The sequence below is a fragment of the Monodelphis domestica genome, chromosome 6, assembly GCF_027887165.1.
Source record: "Monodelphis domestica isolate mMonDom1 chromosome 6, mMonDom1.pri, whole genome shotgun sequence".
In the NCBI taxonomy this organism is placed as follows: Eukaryota; Metazoa; Chordata; class Mammalia; order Didelphimorphia; family Didelphidae; genus Monodelphis; species Monodelphis domestica.
In genome coordinates, this window is record NC_077232.1 from 3202584 (window position 1) to 3219104 (window position 16521).

General features: G+C 54.7%; 2 protein-coding genes across 13 annotated transcripts in view; both read right to left on the bottom strand.

The window, feature by feature from the left end:
* Positions 1-3385, bottom strand: part of CTTN (cortactin) — a 34028-nt gene extending 30643 nt beyond the window's left edge. For 3 of the 5 annotated variants that reach the window (XR_008912679.1, XM_056801171.1, XM_056801170.1), the window contains exon 1: positions 3258-3385. The gene's annotated coding sequence lies outside the window, so the exon portion shown is untranslated. The remainder of the gene's footprint in view (positions 1-3257) is intronic. The other 2 variants (XM_056801173.1, XM_056801172.1) reach the window with 1 other exon arrangement.
* A 999-nt stretch (positions 3386-4384) lies between these two features.
* PPFIA1 (PTPRF interacting protein alpha 1) overlaps positions 4385-16521 on the bottom strand; it is a 122064-nt gene continuing 109927 nt past the window's right edge. For 2 of the 8 annotated variants that reach the window (XM_056801161.1, XM_056801164.1), the window contains 9 exons: positions 16349-16411; positions 15845-15871; positions 11029-11204; positions 10848-10945; positions 10017-10192; positions 8801-8869; positions 7581-7746; positions 5915-5985; positions 4385-5336 (listed from right to left, as the gene is read on the bottom strand). In XM_056801161.1, coding sequence (XP_056657139.1) covers positions 5927-5985; positions 7581-7746; positions 8801-8869; positions 10017-10192; positions 10848-10945; positions 11029-11204; positions 15845-15871; positions 16349-16411 — 834 coding nt within the window. In that variant the 3' untranslated portion in view covers positions 4385-5336; positions 5915-5926. The remainder of the gene's footprint in view (positions 5337-5914; positions 5986-7580; positions 7747-8800; positions 8870-10016; positions 10193-10847; positions 10946-11028; positions 11205-15844; positions 15872-16348; positions 16412-16521) is intronic. The other 6 variants (XM_056801162.1, XM_056801168.1, XM_056801165.1 and 3 more) reach the window with 4 other exon arrangements.

Here is a 16521-nt window from a genome sequence, read left to right on the forward strand (position 1 = left end):
GCAAAAGGGAGAAGGGAAGGCATTCCAGAGAGGAGAGACAACATGGTCCTGTGGGTACGGCAGCAGGAAGGCTAGTCTGGCTGGCCAGAGTCAGCCAACAAACATTTGTTAAATGTTTACCAACATTCAGACAGGGGCAGCTAGGTGGTACAGTGAATAAAGCCCTGGTTCTGGAATCAGGAAGACTCATCTTTCTGAGTTCAAATCTGGCCTGAAACACTAGTTGTATGACCCTGGGTAAGTCACTTCACTTTGTCTGCTTCAATTTCCTCCTCTGTAAAATGAAATGGCAAACCACTCCAAAATCTTTGCCAAGAAAACCTCAAATGGGGCCACAAGGAGTTGGATATGACCAAAATGACTGAATATATGCCAGGCACTGTGCTAGGATTTGAAGATACAAAGTCAGAAATCCCACCCTTGCCCTCAAGAAGTTCTTCTAAGGGAAGAAAAACTATGACCATAACCAGGTACAACCAAGTAAGTAGAAGGCAGTACTCTGAGGGAAAAAAGCATTGAAAGCTGGGAGAGGAAAAGGGACCAGTTAGATGGAAAGAAAGACAGCCTCAGAGAAGGGAGGTCCCAGGTTCAAATCTGGCCTCCGACAGTTCCTAGCTGGGTGACCCTGGGCAAGTCATTTAACCCCATTACCTAGATGTTACTGTTCTGTGCCTTAGAACTAACACCCGGTACTGATTCTAAGAGGAAGGTCAGGGTTTAAAAAAACCCACAAATCCCCAATTGATAAATGGGCACGGGACATGAATAGGCAATTTTCAGATAAAGAAATCAAAACTATTAACAAGCACATGAAAAAGTACTCTAAATCTGATAATTAGAGGTGCAAATCAAAACAACTCTGAGGTATGAATGCTGAAGGGGATGTGGCAAAGTTGGGACACTAATGCATTGCTGGTGGAGTTGTGAATTGATCCAACCATTCTGGAGGGCAATTTGGAACTATGCTCAAAGGGCAATAAAAGACTGTCTGCCCTTTGAGCCAGCCATAGCACTGCTGGGTTTGTACCCCAAAGAGATAATAAGGAAAAAGACTTGTACAAGAACATTCATAGCTGCTCTTTGTGGTGGCAAAAAAAAAAGGGAAATGAGGGTTAGGGTTAGGGTTAGGGTTAGGGTTAGAGATGCCCTTCCATTGGGGAATGGCTGAACACATTGTGGTGTCTGATGGTGATGGAATTGTGCTCAAAGGAACAATGAACTGGAGGGATTCCATGTGAAGTGGGACGACCTCCAGGAACTGATGCAGAGTGAAAGGAGCAGAACCAGAACACTGTACACAGAGACGGATACATTGTAGCATAATCAAATGCAAGTGACTTCTCTACTAGAAGCAGTGCAATGATCCAGGACAATCCTGAGGGACTTATGGGAAAGAACACTATCCACACCCAGAGGAAGAACTGTGGGAGCGGAAACACAGAAGAAAAACAACTGCTTAATCACACAGGTCAATTGGGGATGTAGACTCTAAATGATCACCCCAGTGCAAATATCAATAATAGGGAACTAGATTTTAATCAAGGACACATGTCCCAGGGGAATCGCTCATTGGCTATAGGAGGGGGAGGGGGAGGGGAGGGAAAGACCATGAATCTTTTAACCAAGGAAAAATGTTCTAAATTGACTAATTAAATAAAATTGTCCAAAAAACAAATAAATAAATAAACCCCACAAAGAAATGCTGGTGGACTGGACTTAACTGAACAAGGTCAGATATAGAATTCAGGAAGAGCCCAAGTGGGAGGATCGGAGGGGGTGGGGGGGAGGGGAGGAGCCGCCCAGCTGCAGCTCCACTGTTCCAGGTGAGAGGGCTGAACTAGGGTGGTGGCTGGGAGAGGGAAGAGAACAGAGAAGTTCTGTTGGAGAGAGTGTAGGAAGGAGTCATGGGTGGCGAGCCTGGCAGTCAGCTGGAGCCCAGGTTTGACGAGCTTAAATGCCAACCAGCAGCCCTGAAGTGAAGGAATATCAAGCCTGAGCTAAATCCAATCTCCCAGCCTGCCCAGTGGGTCAGAATGGCACAGTTCCAAGGACCCACTGGGGGTTTTCTTGGCAAAGGTACCAGAGCGATTTGCCATTTCCTTCTCCAGTTCATTTTACAGAGAAGGAAACTGAGGCCAACAGGATGAAGTGACTTGTCCAGGGTCACCTGGCTAGGAAGCTTCTGGACTCCAGGTCAAGCTCTCTGTCCCCTGCAGCCTCTCCAAGGGCTCCTTCCCAAAGCTTTAAGTGAACAGAAATACCAGGACAAACAGCCACAAGGTATCTCTGTGGCTCTGGCTCTGGCTCCCCCCATCTACCCAACATTAGGCCAGACAGAGATGCACTTTGGTTGCCCCCGGCCATAGCAAGCTAAAGGGGCCAAAGGAAGAAAGTCTAATCCCCTCCCGTGGAAGAATCTTCCCTTTCCCCTGCAGGCAGGTCTCGGGCAGGGGCTTCCATCCTCAGCAGCCCTTGGGACCCTCCCGGGGATAATCTTTTCAGAAAACCAGCCCCTCCTTTTCCCCTCCCTGAGGATACCCTCCAGCGCCCAAGGGCCGGAGCAGGAAGTGTGGGCCCAAAGCTTCTAAGCCCTGCAGCTCCCGCCCCCCATTGGCAGCCTGTCCTTCTCCAGCCAATATCCCAGAGGGATGTGCTCACAGGACACGAGGCACTGACTCATGGAAGTGGGGGGCGCCCAAAGGGCAGGAACTCCAGCCCCGATGCTGCTCCCCGCCCTGCAGGATCCTTCTCTCCTAGCCAGGAATCCTGGGATGACAACTCGGGGCTTTGGCCCTGCCCCAGGGGGCCTGGCTGGCGGACCGGCCCCTTCCATTAGTCGGAGCCCTTCCACCTTCACAGGGAACTTTCCCGGAGAGAATTCGCGGCTCCTGTCCCAGGCACCAGCGACCCTACCCCAGGTGCGCGCCCACTGAGCCCCTCCCTAAAGGGGGATCCCGCAGAGGCCGCCGGGCTGGCTGCCTGGGATGGGGGAGGGGGAGCTGCATTTTCCAGGCGCCCCCGAAGAGGAGAGGTGGTGGCTGAGGGCGGCCCACCCACGGATCGGCCGCATCGGAGCAGGGCCCGGGAAGCAGGCGCCCCCCATGCATCCCCCCCCCCACCCGGTCCACATCCACATTGACGCTCAGCCGCGTCCCCTCCCCCCTCCCCAGAAACCCGCAGAGGCCAAACCGCAACCTCTGGAGCCGCCACTTCCTCCCCAGGCGCCGGCAGCCCCAGCCTCCCGCCTCCGCACTCACCTCGCTCGCTCCGCGCTGCCGCCGCTGCTGCCGCCGCCGCCGCCGCCGCCGCCGCTGCCCTGCCCTCCCTCCCCGCCCCGCAGCTCCAGTCCAGCCGCGGTTTCCGCTCGCGACACTTCCTGTGTCGTCAGCGTCGGGATGGGCCCGGGATGCGGGGCCGCTGGAGTCACCTGTGGAGCGCCCGCCCCTCCCGTCCGGCCCTCCTTTGGCTCGCGGAGCTTCGAGGAGCAAATGAGTCTGAGCCCCGCCCCCCGCGCCGCCCTCCCGCGCCCCTTTCCGGGGGCTTCCCGAGCTTCCCCCGCTACTCCCAGGCTCCGGAAGGGGAGAAAACAGGGAAGCCAACCCGGGAAAGCGGCGGGGGGTGGTCTGGCGCCTCTTTGTGCTGGGGCCACCCCAAGTCCGTTCGTGGGAGGAGCAGGGGATGGGGGATGGGGCACCCTCCGTGGGGCGCTGCCATTGCCTTCTGCTGCCCATTTTACAGATGAGGAAACTGAGGCCAATTGGGTGAAATGACTTGTGCAGTCCAGTCCCACGAGCTGGGGTTTACTTCTGGCGCTGTGGAGGGCTGGGGGCGGCCGATGGCACTGACCCCCCCCCCCCAGTTAGCAGCACTCCACACCCCCGGGACCCCTTCCCATAAATGAGCTCCTCAGATCCGCAGCCACACACAAGCATGCCCCCATTTCACAGATGAGCAGCCAGCGGGTGGGGGCGGCGGCTGGCTAACTGGGCCAGCCGGCACAGCTCCTCCGGGGTCCACTCTACTTCCTCTTAGAGGGGCCCTTCGCAGGGCAGCAGCTCCCGGGGAGCCTCCACTGTTCTCCTTGGACCCAATGGGCCCTTTTCCCAGCACTTTAGTTCTGGGCCCGGCTTAGAGCCGCCAGGCCTAGAGGGCCTCCTCGGCGCCCCTCCAGGGACCTCATCTGGCCCCCCCACACCCCGGGGAGCCCTGCAGGGGGCCTCTGCAGCCAGGAGCCACCCGGGATGCGGGGCGCCTTGCTGAGGCCCCCCCCCCCATTTTCTACAGAAATGGGCCACGGCAGCCCCCTGAGGACCGCGCGGGAAAGCCGGCCACGAGGCCAAGGCGGCAGGGCCGGCTCGCGGTGGCGGCTCTACTGGCAGTGGAAAAGGCTTCAGTACTTTATTGAAAGAAAGCAATAAATAATACTGTGATAAAAATAGCTCCAAAGAGACTGTACAGGCTTTGTTACATAATCAGTCCACAAAAGAGGAATAGAAAACGGAGGGAACGAGTTCGAGCGGAGGAGAGGAGGCGGCGCGGAGGCTCCGCAGCCCCCCAGAAGCTGCATCACGAATCGCGCCCGGGAGCCGCTGGGTCGCTCTGGACCGGCGACACCCTTCACAGCCCCGAGGCGAAGAGTAAGGCCTGGATTCAAGGTGGCGCCGCGGCGGGCGCGGGGATTGGTCCTCTAAGAACAACTGCATCCGAGCCTCCTGACCGCGGCTTCAGGGACGAGGGAGGAGGAGGAAGGGCCGTCCTTGTCCTTCCCGTCATGGCTTCTGCTCGGCGCCGCCCGAGAGCAGGGCCCGAAGGGCAGCCGCGCTCCAGGATGAAGCTGCCGGCCGCGGTCGGCTCTGGACGCGCTCAATGCCGACTCCTGCGTAATGGGCACTTTTTACAAATGTAGTAAAATCCTCATTTCTGTCAGGTTTATTATTTTAAAAAATTAAACAACGATAATTACAGTAACTGCATAATTTACAAAAAGCCCTAGTCTGTCCGTAGGATCCATACTTACAAGCGTTACAGTACATTCGGTTGACTAACAAATTAGGTAGAATCGATTGAAAAGGTATTTATAATCTGGATACACATGAAAAAGTCAGTGACGTATAAATGAAGCCGCGGGCGTTTACATAAATATAAGAACCATTTAATTCTAAAATAGTCTCTCTATGGTATTCGTGAATTTTCTGCTCATTAAAAACTCTGTAATAAAATATCTCATTGTCCGTATCCCAAGGACTGACAGATCAAGCTCTCCTCCGCTGAAAACGGGGCCTTGGCTGGGCTGGGGGCGGCCGTCCATGATCATCGGTAGAAATAGTGCGGGTAAACTAGGAGCAAAGGAGAGGCACAAGCGTGAGTGGCCGGACGCCGAGAGCTCGGACCCAGCCCCAGACCGACCGAGGCTCCACGGCGGCGCGCACCGAACCTCTCACACCTGGAAAGCGGTAAGAGCCCACCTGCCCGGGCAGCTGGGCGGCGCGGCCCGGGTTCAAGGCTGGCCGAGCTGGGTGACCCCTGGCAAGTCCCTTGAGCCCAGTGCCCAGCCCTTAACCCTTCTGCCTCGGAGCCGGCACTTGGCATCGAGCCCCAGACGAAAGGCCTTCTGCCGGCCTCCCCAGTGAGCTCGGGCTGCCAAGGCCCCTCCTGAACCGCAGCCCGGGGAGGCCCGGCTGGCCCCGGCCGTCGCTCTACGGGTCACACCCGGGAACGGTCTCGGGCTGGAGAGCGGCTGACCACGAATGGCCTTGGAAAAGCTGGCGGCGTGGCCTGCCCCGTCAGCCAATCGCCCGCCACCTGGACACTGGCCAGGCCTTGGGAAGAGCCGGGGGCTCCTAGAGCGGGGAGGGGCGGGCGCCGCTCCCCCCGGGGGCTGGCGCGTCCGGCCCGCCACGCTCGCGCTACTCACCAGCTGAAGGCTCTAACAGGAGTAAGTCCTTACGGTCGTGGAATCCAGCCTCTGGCCTCCTGACACACTGCCTGTTGCGAGAGCGCAGAAGGAAAGCGTGCAGAACACGGCATGCGGTTAGTCTCCAAACCTCCCGGGAGGGCCGTCGCCCTACATTCTAGGCCGGGGCGGCCTCTCCCTGAACCCCCTTCCCGTCCCCGCAGGCTCGAGGCCCAGAGTCGGGGGATGACGGGAGCAGCAGCCCCGCGAGCTGGGTCGGGCACACGGCGGGACCGAAGCCTCAGCCAAGGGAGACGCTTGCGGAAGCGCGTCAGTCGGGCCGTCTCCCCCTTCCTCTGCGGGGGCACCGGACCCGCCCGGCGTGGCAGGAACCCCATCAAGGCCGGATGCGGCCACACGATCGGCCCCTCCCCGAGAACGGCGAGCCGTGAAGTACTACTGCCGCGCCCGGCCCGGCCCGCGTCTCTGTGATCTCTGGCCGGCTGGCCGCCACTCTGGCACTGTGGACGTCACAGAGACGAGGGCAGGGAGGCCCCCCGACAGCCCCTCCAGAGCCGGGAGAGAGAGGGCCCGGGGCCAGCCATCTTCCCCCGAGGCTTTGGGGAAGGAAGAAAAGGACAGCCCGGGCCCCCTGCTGGGAGGCTTTCCAAGGGGGAGACTTGTCTGTGCATTAAAATCTTCTCTAAACTGGGCTACAAGCCCGGGCTGAGGGTGTCGGCGGCCCTCTGGGGGCCGCACCCACATCTGCAGGGACCCAAAGCCCTCTCCCAGAATGCACAGCTTCCCTGAAAAGTGCCCTGGGCCAGCCAGAGGTGGCTTCATCGGGGCGTTTCGGTGGGAAGCTGGTCTCAATCTCTCTGGAGCCGGGCCCTGAGAAGCCTCATCACCACAAGGAAAAGCCGAGGCCACGCTCATGTTGGGACGCTCAAAATGCCCTGAAGAGGGGCAGGCGAGTCTGCGCCGTGGCGGCTTCCTTCAGCACATGACGGAGCAGACAGACATCAGGAATGTGTCCTTTCCATTCATTTGTCCCTTGGAAGTGGACAAGACTAACGAGATAGGGAAGCCAAAGGGTCAGGTAACCTTGGCTAGGAGCCACGCCAAAGGCCTACCGCCAGCTCCTTTCCAGCACCGGCCATCAGCCCAGGAGTGCCCAAAGAGGGGCCGGCCCTATCCCTGAGCCAGGAGTCACGAGGACTCGGGAGACAGCGGCAGGCCAAAGGTGGCCTTCTGGGGAAGAGCCCGGCCGAGGAGAGAGGGGCGTTTGGATGACCCATCCATCGAACGCTGGCCACCGAGGACAGCCTGTCTGTCCACAGCGACATCAAGGAGACCGAAGAGGAGCGGAGGAGGAATCGGAGCTGCTGCCCCATACAGACGTGAGCCCTGAGAGTCCATCTTGGAAGACGGAAGCTCAAGTCACAGAACTGAGGGAACAAGGAGATGCGGTGCCATTCGGGAGGCCAGCAAATCTCTGGCAGGTCTGCTTGGCCCTGGAGGCGGCAGCAGGGACAGGAAGAATCTAGAGCGCTCTTTGCCAATCAGAGCATGCAACAGATGTTTCCAAACATATTAAAGAAGTGAATTTAGAGGATTAATTTACATTCCGCCAACAACAACAAAATCTGGGCATGCTGGGAGAAAGGAGAATCCTGAGATCACGTACCGTCCATTTGCATTTTCTTTGGCTGCATAGAGGGTGAGGACATAGAGGAGGTGACCCGGAAATTTGCAGGGAGGGTCTCTGCCGAGCCAGCAGCTAAGCCTCGAATGTCCTTGGGCCTGAACTTCTTTCTCCATGAAGGGGCTCGTCGAAAGCTTTTATCATCGTCCTGGAAAATTCAGGGGCGCTGTAAGGCCGGGGTGGTCAGGCCAACATCTTCACCCATTTTCCTGCCATCCAGGCCGGGCTGCACAAGGGCCCTCCGAGTCCCATCCAAGCAAATGCGTCCAGGAGGCTTCACCAATCTTCCTGTGCACCCCCCACCCGGTCCCCCAGCCTCCTCTTATAGGCTGAAATGCACTAAGGAAGTCAGCTTTCCTTGGACCCACCCTCGATGGCCACCAGAGGGAGTCTCAGCAGCCTGCAAGGTGGCCCACCCCACACTCCCAAGTCCAAGGGCCCTGCCTGATCCAGGAGGCTATCTGAAAAGAAGAGGCTACAAGGCTGGTCCAGGAAGGTCTAAGCAGCCCCCTTCATTTTACAGAAGAAATGAGGGGGAGGCAAAGGAACGTTAAGTGATGTCCCAGCAAGTCTCATTTAATAACCTCTGATCACAGCCGGCCTAATCTCCACCTTTCTGAGCTCAAAACAGTCCCCATGTGAATAACCCAAGAAGAGAGGGCAGCTGAAGGGCTTGTGTCCTTTAGCAGGACAGTCTGGGGGTCAGGTGACGCCACTCCTTACTAGTGGACATTGATGTCCTGGCTTTGCCTAGTGACGTGTAGCATTCTGGGCTGGCCAAAAGGCCTCCTAGAGGGTCAGAGAGAGCTTTGGGGAGGTGATGCCATAGGCTAAGGAGCAAGAATGACCACAACATGCTTCCAATTGGTGTGAAACAAGCCACAACTCCCCACATCTCTCTGAGGAGAGGAAGCCTTCACAATTGAAGCAGGAAACACCGCTGCTTAGGTGGAAAAAGGGAAAGTGTTCTCATTTCGATTTGTCTCGGTATCTGATTAACTGTAAAATTCACAAAAAGGAAATCAAATGCAAATGTAGGGTGCCTTTTGCTGGCTCAGCTGCGAATCAAGGTATCCTGTCCCCGGGGAGGCCTGAGCTCTCCCCAGAAGCTGTACCAGGATACCAATAACAACAGCCCTGACCCTGCAGAGCCTTCCTCCTCCCATTGGCTGAAAATCAGAATATATGGAGCCAAAACTTACTTCCTCGAACCTTCTGTCAGTGCCCATAACAAGAAGGTTGTTGAATTCTCTCTCCAAGACAGCACGAGCCTAAGGGAAAAAAGACAAGCAAAAAAACCAAAGCAATCAGAGTTTTCGTTAGTTTTTGTGAAGGACAAGAAAGTGGCAGGAAACGGGTTTGGGTTTGCTTTATTTGGTTTTGCCCCACAACATGTTCAAAACAAACAAAACAACCCGAACCTTCTTCTTAGACCCAATACGAGGTACTGGGTCCAAGGCAGAAGAGGGAGAAGGGCCAGGCAAGAGGGCTTCCGTGACCGGTCCAGGTGACACCGACTGGAGCCTGGGACTTCCGGTCTCCAGGGCTGCCTCTCCAGCCAATGGGCTACCTCACAACCGTTTTTAAGATCTGAACACTGCTTGGGCTCTCTCTCTACAGAAGCAAAGTGCAAAAAGGCCTCCGACACTTCCTAGCTATATGACCTGGGACCCGTCACTGCCCCCTCACTGCCCCCTCACTGCCCAGCTCGCCTTGGAACACTACACTTGGAACATTCTGGGATGGAGGGGAAGGGCTCTTGGACAAGAAGAGAGGCAGCTCTGCATCACTTCAGCCTGTGACCAGCTTCAACAAATCCTTCCTTCTGGCCCCCCGGTCCCATGCAGTACAGAAATGGCAGGACCTGGCCCGTGGCTATCTCCCTGAAGGACCCGGGAGGGCCAAAGGGGGCCTGAGGTCAGAGGGGTCCCCGGGAGCGCCTGGGATGATGACGAAGGAGGGAGGCCTTGAGGCGGGCTCGGCTCCCCCATGGACAGTGTGGCCTATCGGGCAGAGGAAGCTGCGGGGCAGCCAGGGGGCCGAAGGGCCTTTAGACCCTGCCAGGGGAGCCTTCACCGAAGGAGTACGCGACAAGGAGGAGAACGCTTGGGGATCTGGGCACTGTTCTGAAGGGTTTAAGGCGTTTACATGGAGAAGAGTCGGTCGGGATTTACTGTTTGGCCCAACCAGGCAGATGAGGAGCGATGAGGAGATGCAAGAAGCCGATTTCATCTGGTTAACAGGACAGCCTGGCTGGGAATGGGCCTGCCCACGCCCCGGGTCCGGCCGCCAAATGAGGCAGGGAGGCGGCAGGCAGAGGTTTGGTGGCCAAACTCCACCGAAGGGCAGCTCTAGGAGGTCCGACCCATCCCCACCCGCTGCCCCAAGGCTCAGGAAATGGAGCGCCTCCGGCGTCACCTGCGTGTTCTGAGTGGGGATCTGCAGCAAGAGGGCCAGAGCGTTGAAGTCGAAGGTCTCATCTAAGGCCACGAGGGCCCCGTGGACGCCACTCTCCACGAGGTTGTTGGCATATTCCTTGAGGCCGATGGATAGGATCCAGCGAATCATGCGGTCGTTGCTCCAGACCAGGACCTCTGGGGAAGGGAAGGAGGAGGAGGGATGACACAGTCCCGGCCGGGCGGGGAGGGGAGCAGCCTATCCTCTGGGCTGCCCACAACCCAGGGCTCAAGACTGTCACAAAAGCAACCCACAGCTCCCTGCAACGCCTAACTGTGGGCACCAAAGCTCCTGCGGCCCCTTCGTTTTGGGGAGAAGGAAAGTGAGGCTCAGCTCGTAAAGGGGACGGGAAGGGACAGACTATGCAGTGATGAAGCAGCTGCCAGGCGCTAAGCCCCCAATAATGATTCTCATTGAGCCTTGGAGCAACCCTAGGAGGGGGGGTTCTGCTGTTGCTAGCCTGGAGGAATGTGAAGCAAACGGCCAGTCAGTGACTTGCTCGGAGTCACACACGGAGTCTGAGCCCACATGTTCTCAGTGAAGTGACTTGCCCAAGGTCACCCAAGTAGTAAAAGGCAGAAATGCCCCCCCCCCCCCCCAGTCAGTGTTCTCGTCCTTGGACTTACACCTTCCGTCCACAAGTGCAAGCCACAGTCCCCTGGGAAGAGAATTCTGGGAGGGAAGCAGGGACGAAAGCGCTGCCCTGGCCAGCTCCAGCCTGCCCCGATCGTGGGCACCCCAGCGCCCCCTCCCCAAGTGCCCACCGAGACTGCAGCAAGAATCGAGGCAAACCTTTGAGCTCATTCTGACTTTCCTCTCTTCTCTTTTCCAGTTCCTTCCGATCATAATTCAGTCTTCGCAGACACATGATTCCACACTGGAAGCTGTTTCTGTGGGGAAAAGGGAATCACTCGGGGCCAGCGGCGGGCACGGACTCCCGCCTGGCGGTCACGCTGCTCTCACAATTACTCACCTGTGAAAACTGTCCACCATCTTCAACTGCCCACGCAGGTCTTTCTTGGTGAGGTGGTCCAGCATCCGAGCATCCACAAGGCACTCCATGAAGTAACTGCGATACTGAGGGAGGCCCAGGCTGGGCAGCCACTCGTTGCCAATCCACTCGTGATTCATGTCGCCATAGGCTAAGGTCTGCTCAAGCAAAGGTCAGCGAGTTATCAAGGAGGAACGGAGCCAGCGGACTCTGAGAAGAGCACTCAACGCGCGGCGTTCTAGTGGTTTACAGAAGGCGTCTGCGTCCAAAGGAGGGCCTAGTTCAGAGCGGGAGGCCGTTTCCTCCACATGGCAGTGCCAAGGGGATGCCACGGCCTCGGGCATTTGAAGACAGCTCGCAGGCATGTCTACATTTAGAAATTTACATCTTCGTTCACAGAAGCTTAACACAAAATAGCTGGTTTGTAGCTGAAAATCATCCTGCGTAGCTGTACGACTACAAAGACTAGTCATGACTCATGAACAATTGAAAGGCTGGCCAGATCGCATTTGACATGAAAGAACTTTGCTCCGTCAGGAGATGTCTGGGGCAGATATAAAGTCCAGGATTTGTTCTTGTGGCTGGCAGGGGCCCAGGACTCCTAGAAGTCTCCGTATGCTCTGGTCCCAGAACAGATTCTCTGTCAATAAAGCAACCTGGCATAGCAGGTCCTGCACTTAACTTGGGACCAGGCGTCCTGGGTTCCTGCAAAGATGTGTCTGTTTACATAGACAAGTCCCTTAATCTCTTTGAGCCTCAGTTTAGTCATCTGTAAAATGGGGACAATGCTACTTACACAGGCTACTTCCCTGGGACATTGTGAGTGAAGTGCTTTGCAAGCCTAAATTCCCATTCTACATGGCCTGTTGAGATGTACATGCCTTTCTCTGGGGAGATACAGGAGGCCTGAATGGCTCAGGCACAGCTGCCAGCAGAAGTGACTACGGGGAGGACACCAACAAGCAAGACCGAGATGTTCAAGGAAGCAGACAAAGCATTTCCAGGTGCCTTTCCCCCACAACTAAGTCAGTCAGACACAATGAGGCACAGATGATGGTTCTCAAAGAGATGAGTCCTGAGCATCCCTCTGAAGGACTTAACATCACAAAAGGTACAGAAAGACGAGGGAAGTTTGTACTCTCTCTGGAGCCCCAACTGGAGCAAGAAACAAAGCAGCGTTTCTCACAGCCAAGAGCCAGGATCTGATCTTGTCAAAGCATTCACATCTGTGACAAACGGTTCTGTTCCAAGAACCTCCAGGGAAGATCAGAGGGGCAATAAGGGTGCCTCAATCACAGTCAAATCTATGGAGGCCATACATGGCCATCCTCAAGTGGAGGTTGGGCTTGCTGGCCAGAACCCATCCTGAAGAATTGACCCAGAAGACTCATGTCGGGGTGACCTCTATTCTATAGGCTTTGGCCATCGCACAACAGCCGAAGGTCCCCTGGAGCCATCTGAATGACCAATGGCTAAGGCTGTGTGCTGTGGCAGGGAACAGAATTTGAGGCAGCCAGAGAGAAGGGCTTCCAACTCTGCCAGCTCTGAGGCTGTGCTGATTTCTTGAATAAGGCTCCTCATGGCAGCTGGGCAACCTATAGCTACAAGAACTTCCATTGGGGAATGTTTATTTCTTACTTAAATACAAGGGAAGAAAAGTACTATCAAATGGCTTTCAAAAGTAGGAAAACTCTGGGTGAGGCCTAACTTCCACTCATTTCTGTTCATTCTGTTCACGGCACCAGGCCAGGAACTGGGGAGAAATCCAAACTGCAAGCAGTTCCTGCCCTCAAGGAGCTTCCACTTGCAATCTATGTGGAAGACAACAAGAATACCATGAGGCCCAAACAAGATCCATACAGAGTAGACTGGAGGAAAACTGAGAGGGAAAGACATAGCAGCTAGATAGCCGGGGAAAGACCCTGGGCCCAAGCTAGTGTTGGAGCCCAGGGTGGAAGCAGACCAGGAATTCAAAAGGTATTCCAGGTACTTGTGCAAAGGGTCAGAGAAAGAAGGACAGGTCAGGCTTGTTTTCTGTGGAAACCAATTTATTGGGCATGTCAATTAGAGAGAAGTTATAGTGGCAAGAGATGCCGTGGAAGGAGAAATTACAAGACCTGGAAATGAAGGAAGAATCCAGACTGACTCTTGATCTGATCTCTGACCTTCAAATTTCTCATGTGCAAAATGAAGACTTATCGTAGGAGAAACATACTGTGTGTATGCACTGAAGTCTTCATCTAAAAAATTTAGGGGGCAGAAGGGGGTGAGAGACTGGCAGCTGATCCTCATTCCATTCCTCCCCTGCCTCCTCTGTTACTATTTCTATTACAAAGAATAAACATCCAGGTAAATCAAGTTTTCCACCCCTAATCCAAACTGATGAAAGATCTAAATGCAAGCAAGATCTGAGTTTAATTTCCTCTTGTGAAAAAATAAGACTGGAACGTAAAGCCTTAACCAAAACAGAGTTCCACTTAATGACCGGTAAGGGCTGAAGGAGTTAAAAGCTCATGATACGAAAATGAATTTGCTTGAGTGAAGAGAACTCAGGAATTTGTGAGCAGCATTCTTCCTGAACCGCATTTTGGCCAGATGTGTTCGGGACTACATAGAGGAGGGCTCGCTCGAGGGAATCAATCTTAGCTGGCATCAAAGGGAAGATCAATCTCCTAACAAGGAAATCTCTGCAGTCTTTTTTTTTTTTTTAAACCCATACCTTCCGCCTTGGGGTCAATACTGTGTATTGGCTCCAAGAAGAGTGGTAAGGGCTAGGCAATGGGGGTCAAGTGACTTGCCCAGGGTCACACAACTGGGAAGTGTCTGAGGTCGGATTTGAACCTAGGACCTCCTGTCTCTAGGCCTGGCTCTCAATCCACTGAGCTACCCAGCTGCCCCCTCAAAGACTCAGAAACTGAAGTCCTTGGCCCGGGCCAAGACATCTCCATCAGAAACAAATCCCATTTTATCAGTAGCAATGAGAAGAAACCTAACCCTAAGGGCCCTGACCTAGAGCAGAACCCTCCATCTGTGTTGGCTAGTCCTTTAGAGTGTGAACTCCTGGGCCTGGTACTGCCCTACTTGCCCACCTGAACTTGCCATCACTCAGCCCTAGGCTTAGGGCTAGTTAGTAAACACCAACAACCTGCTTTAGGCACCATTTCTATAAGTGAGGATCCTTGTTCTTCCCGCCGCTACAGTCAAAATGGATGGCTGGGCCTGGTGCCTCCTGATTTTCTCCGACACACCTTTTGCCTTCAGTTCAGTCATTTTCTCACTTATATCTGACTCTCTGTGACCCTATTTGGGGTTTTCTTGGCAAAGATACTGAAGTAGTTTACCATTTCCTTCTCCATATATAGAGGAGGAAACTGAGGCAAACAGGGAAGTGATTAGGCCAGTCACAGCTAGTTAGTGTCTGAGATCCGATTTGAGTGTCTTTCTGCCTCCAGGCTTGGGATGCTGCTATCTATCCACTGTGCCGCCCGGCTGCCCACCTTCCATCATGGTGAGCAGATTAATTCCAGAGAGTAGAATAACTGTTTCGAGGTGGATGACTCCCGCCCCACTTGGCCTGCCCTCACTTAGTCATGGGAGACAACCTGGTATGTGGGAAGAGCCCATGCTCTGAAGCCAGAGCCCCGCTACGCCCACCTGCACAAAGCCTTCAGATAGGTCCCATCCGCGGGCAGACACTATCAGCTCCTCTTATCCGGGCCTCTTCATCAGCCTCCTTCCACTTGGAAGTCTTTCTCCCTACAATCCACCCTCCCCACAGCTGCCACCGGGATTTTTCGGCAGTGCCAGTCTGATGCTCACTGGCCCACTCAGGAAGTTCCAGGGGCTCCTTGTAGCCTTGAGAACAAACTATTGACTCTTCTGTCATGGGGCTTCCCACCGAGCTCCAAACTACTTTTCCAGACCGTTTGCCCGTGTTCTCCTGTCTGGGCATTTCTCTCAGGCCCAGTCAAAGTAGATGCAGGCTCCTGCTCTCTGCCGCCATCCCCTAGCCCAGGCTGGATCGTGGACCTCCTAGAATCCAGCTCAGCTCGGGCCCCGGCCCACCCCCTCACCGCCAGGCTGCTTTGCAGACTGTCCCATGAGTTAGTGGCCCGCCCCAGACGGAGACTTATTGATCTGAGCCCAGGTTGTTGGCCCCTCGTGGAGCCCTGGCAGGGTCTTTGCATCCTACAGTGCATTCTCAGAGCTGTAAGAAAGATTGACTTGAAGGGTCCCAGTGGGTTGGGCTAGTTGTAAAGCATCCAGGCGAGAACTAGGCAAGAATCCCTGGGAAGGGAGGAACCCCATCAACAATGCATCTACTCTGCAAAACTCACAGAATTTTCCAAGAGGAAGAGACCTTGGGGTGGGCGGACAGTCAGCCAGTTTAGGCCTTTTGGAGAGACGAGGACCTCCTCCCTTCCCCTCCCAGAGCACAGAAAGCATATACTGTGAAAGAAGACGCCTCTCCACCACCACCGAACTAGAACTTCCGGAGATGTCTACCCAGCAGGCCCTGTTTGAATCGGAGATGGCATTTGACTATATGCAAATTTGTACTAATCACGTTTCCATCAAAATTCTACAGGAAGGACTTTCAAAATTGTCCATGAGACATCAACTATTCTTTTAATCAAAGCGGCCCCCCTTTGGACGGTTCTGATTTGTTTTCAAATCACAAACAGTTTTCAAGCGATTAGGATGACGAGCTAAAGAAAAGTACAAGCTTCCATGCATTCATTGCTCTGGGGGAACGTTCGTATACAAAATGAGGAAGAAATGAGAGAAAGTCTCCAACCTGAGCCCAGCTTCCCTCCTCATCGTCCTGATGTTACGTGGTTAAAAAAGCAAAAGGATACAACTATTAGTAAAGGTAAGTTCAGAGATACAAGCCAGGAAATGATGTCATATTCGTGCAACTTCGCTGTGAGCCCAATCAATTCAGACCAAGCACCATGCACAGACCATGCAAAGCTCCTGGCATCCTCCATGCAAATGAGAGCAGGTGCTTTCCTCTACAGGAGGGAGGGAGGGAGGGAGGGAGGGAAGGGGAAGAGAGAGGAGGGAGCGAGGGACTTATGCTCAAATTAGCAAAAAATTAGTAAACAGATTAAGGATTCCCTGAGAAGTCCATTAAAGGCAAATGACTAATTTGGGGGAACTAACAACAATCATTGTGATCCTGACCAATCAGCCTAGCCAAGAACCTAAAAGGAATCATCGTCTCCAACAATTCCACATCACGTTTGCTTGGAGAAAAAGAGGCCCCGGATTCAGACAAGAAGACCATTACAGGACTGACCGTTTGTGGTGTGGCTGTGAGGTTTTCCATCTCTTCGTGTGTTAACCAGACATTCCCCGTGGTCTGAATAGATCCCACATCCCACGAAAGGAGAGCAGTAACAAGGAGGAAAGGGGGAGTTGTACAACATAAGCAACAGGGGCTTTGGGGCAAGGGTGCAGCCCCCCCAGTCT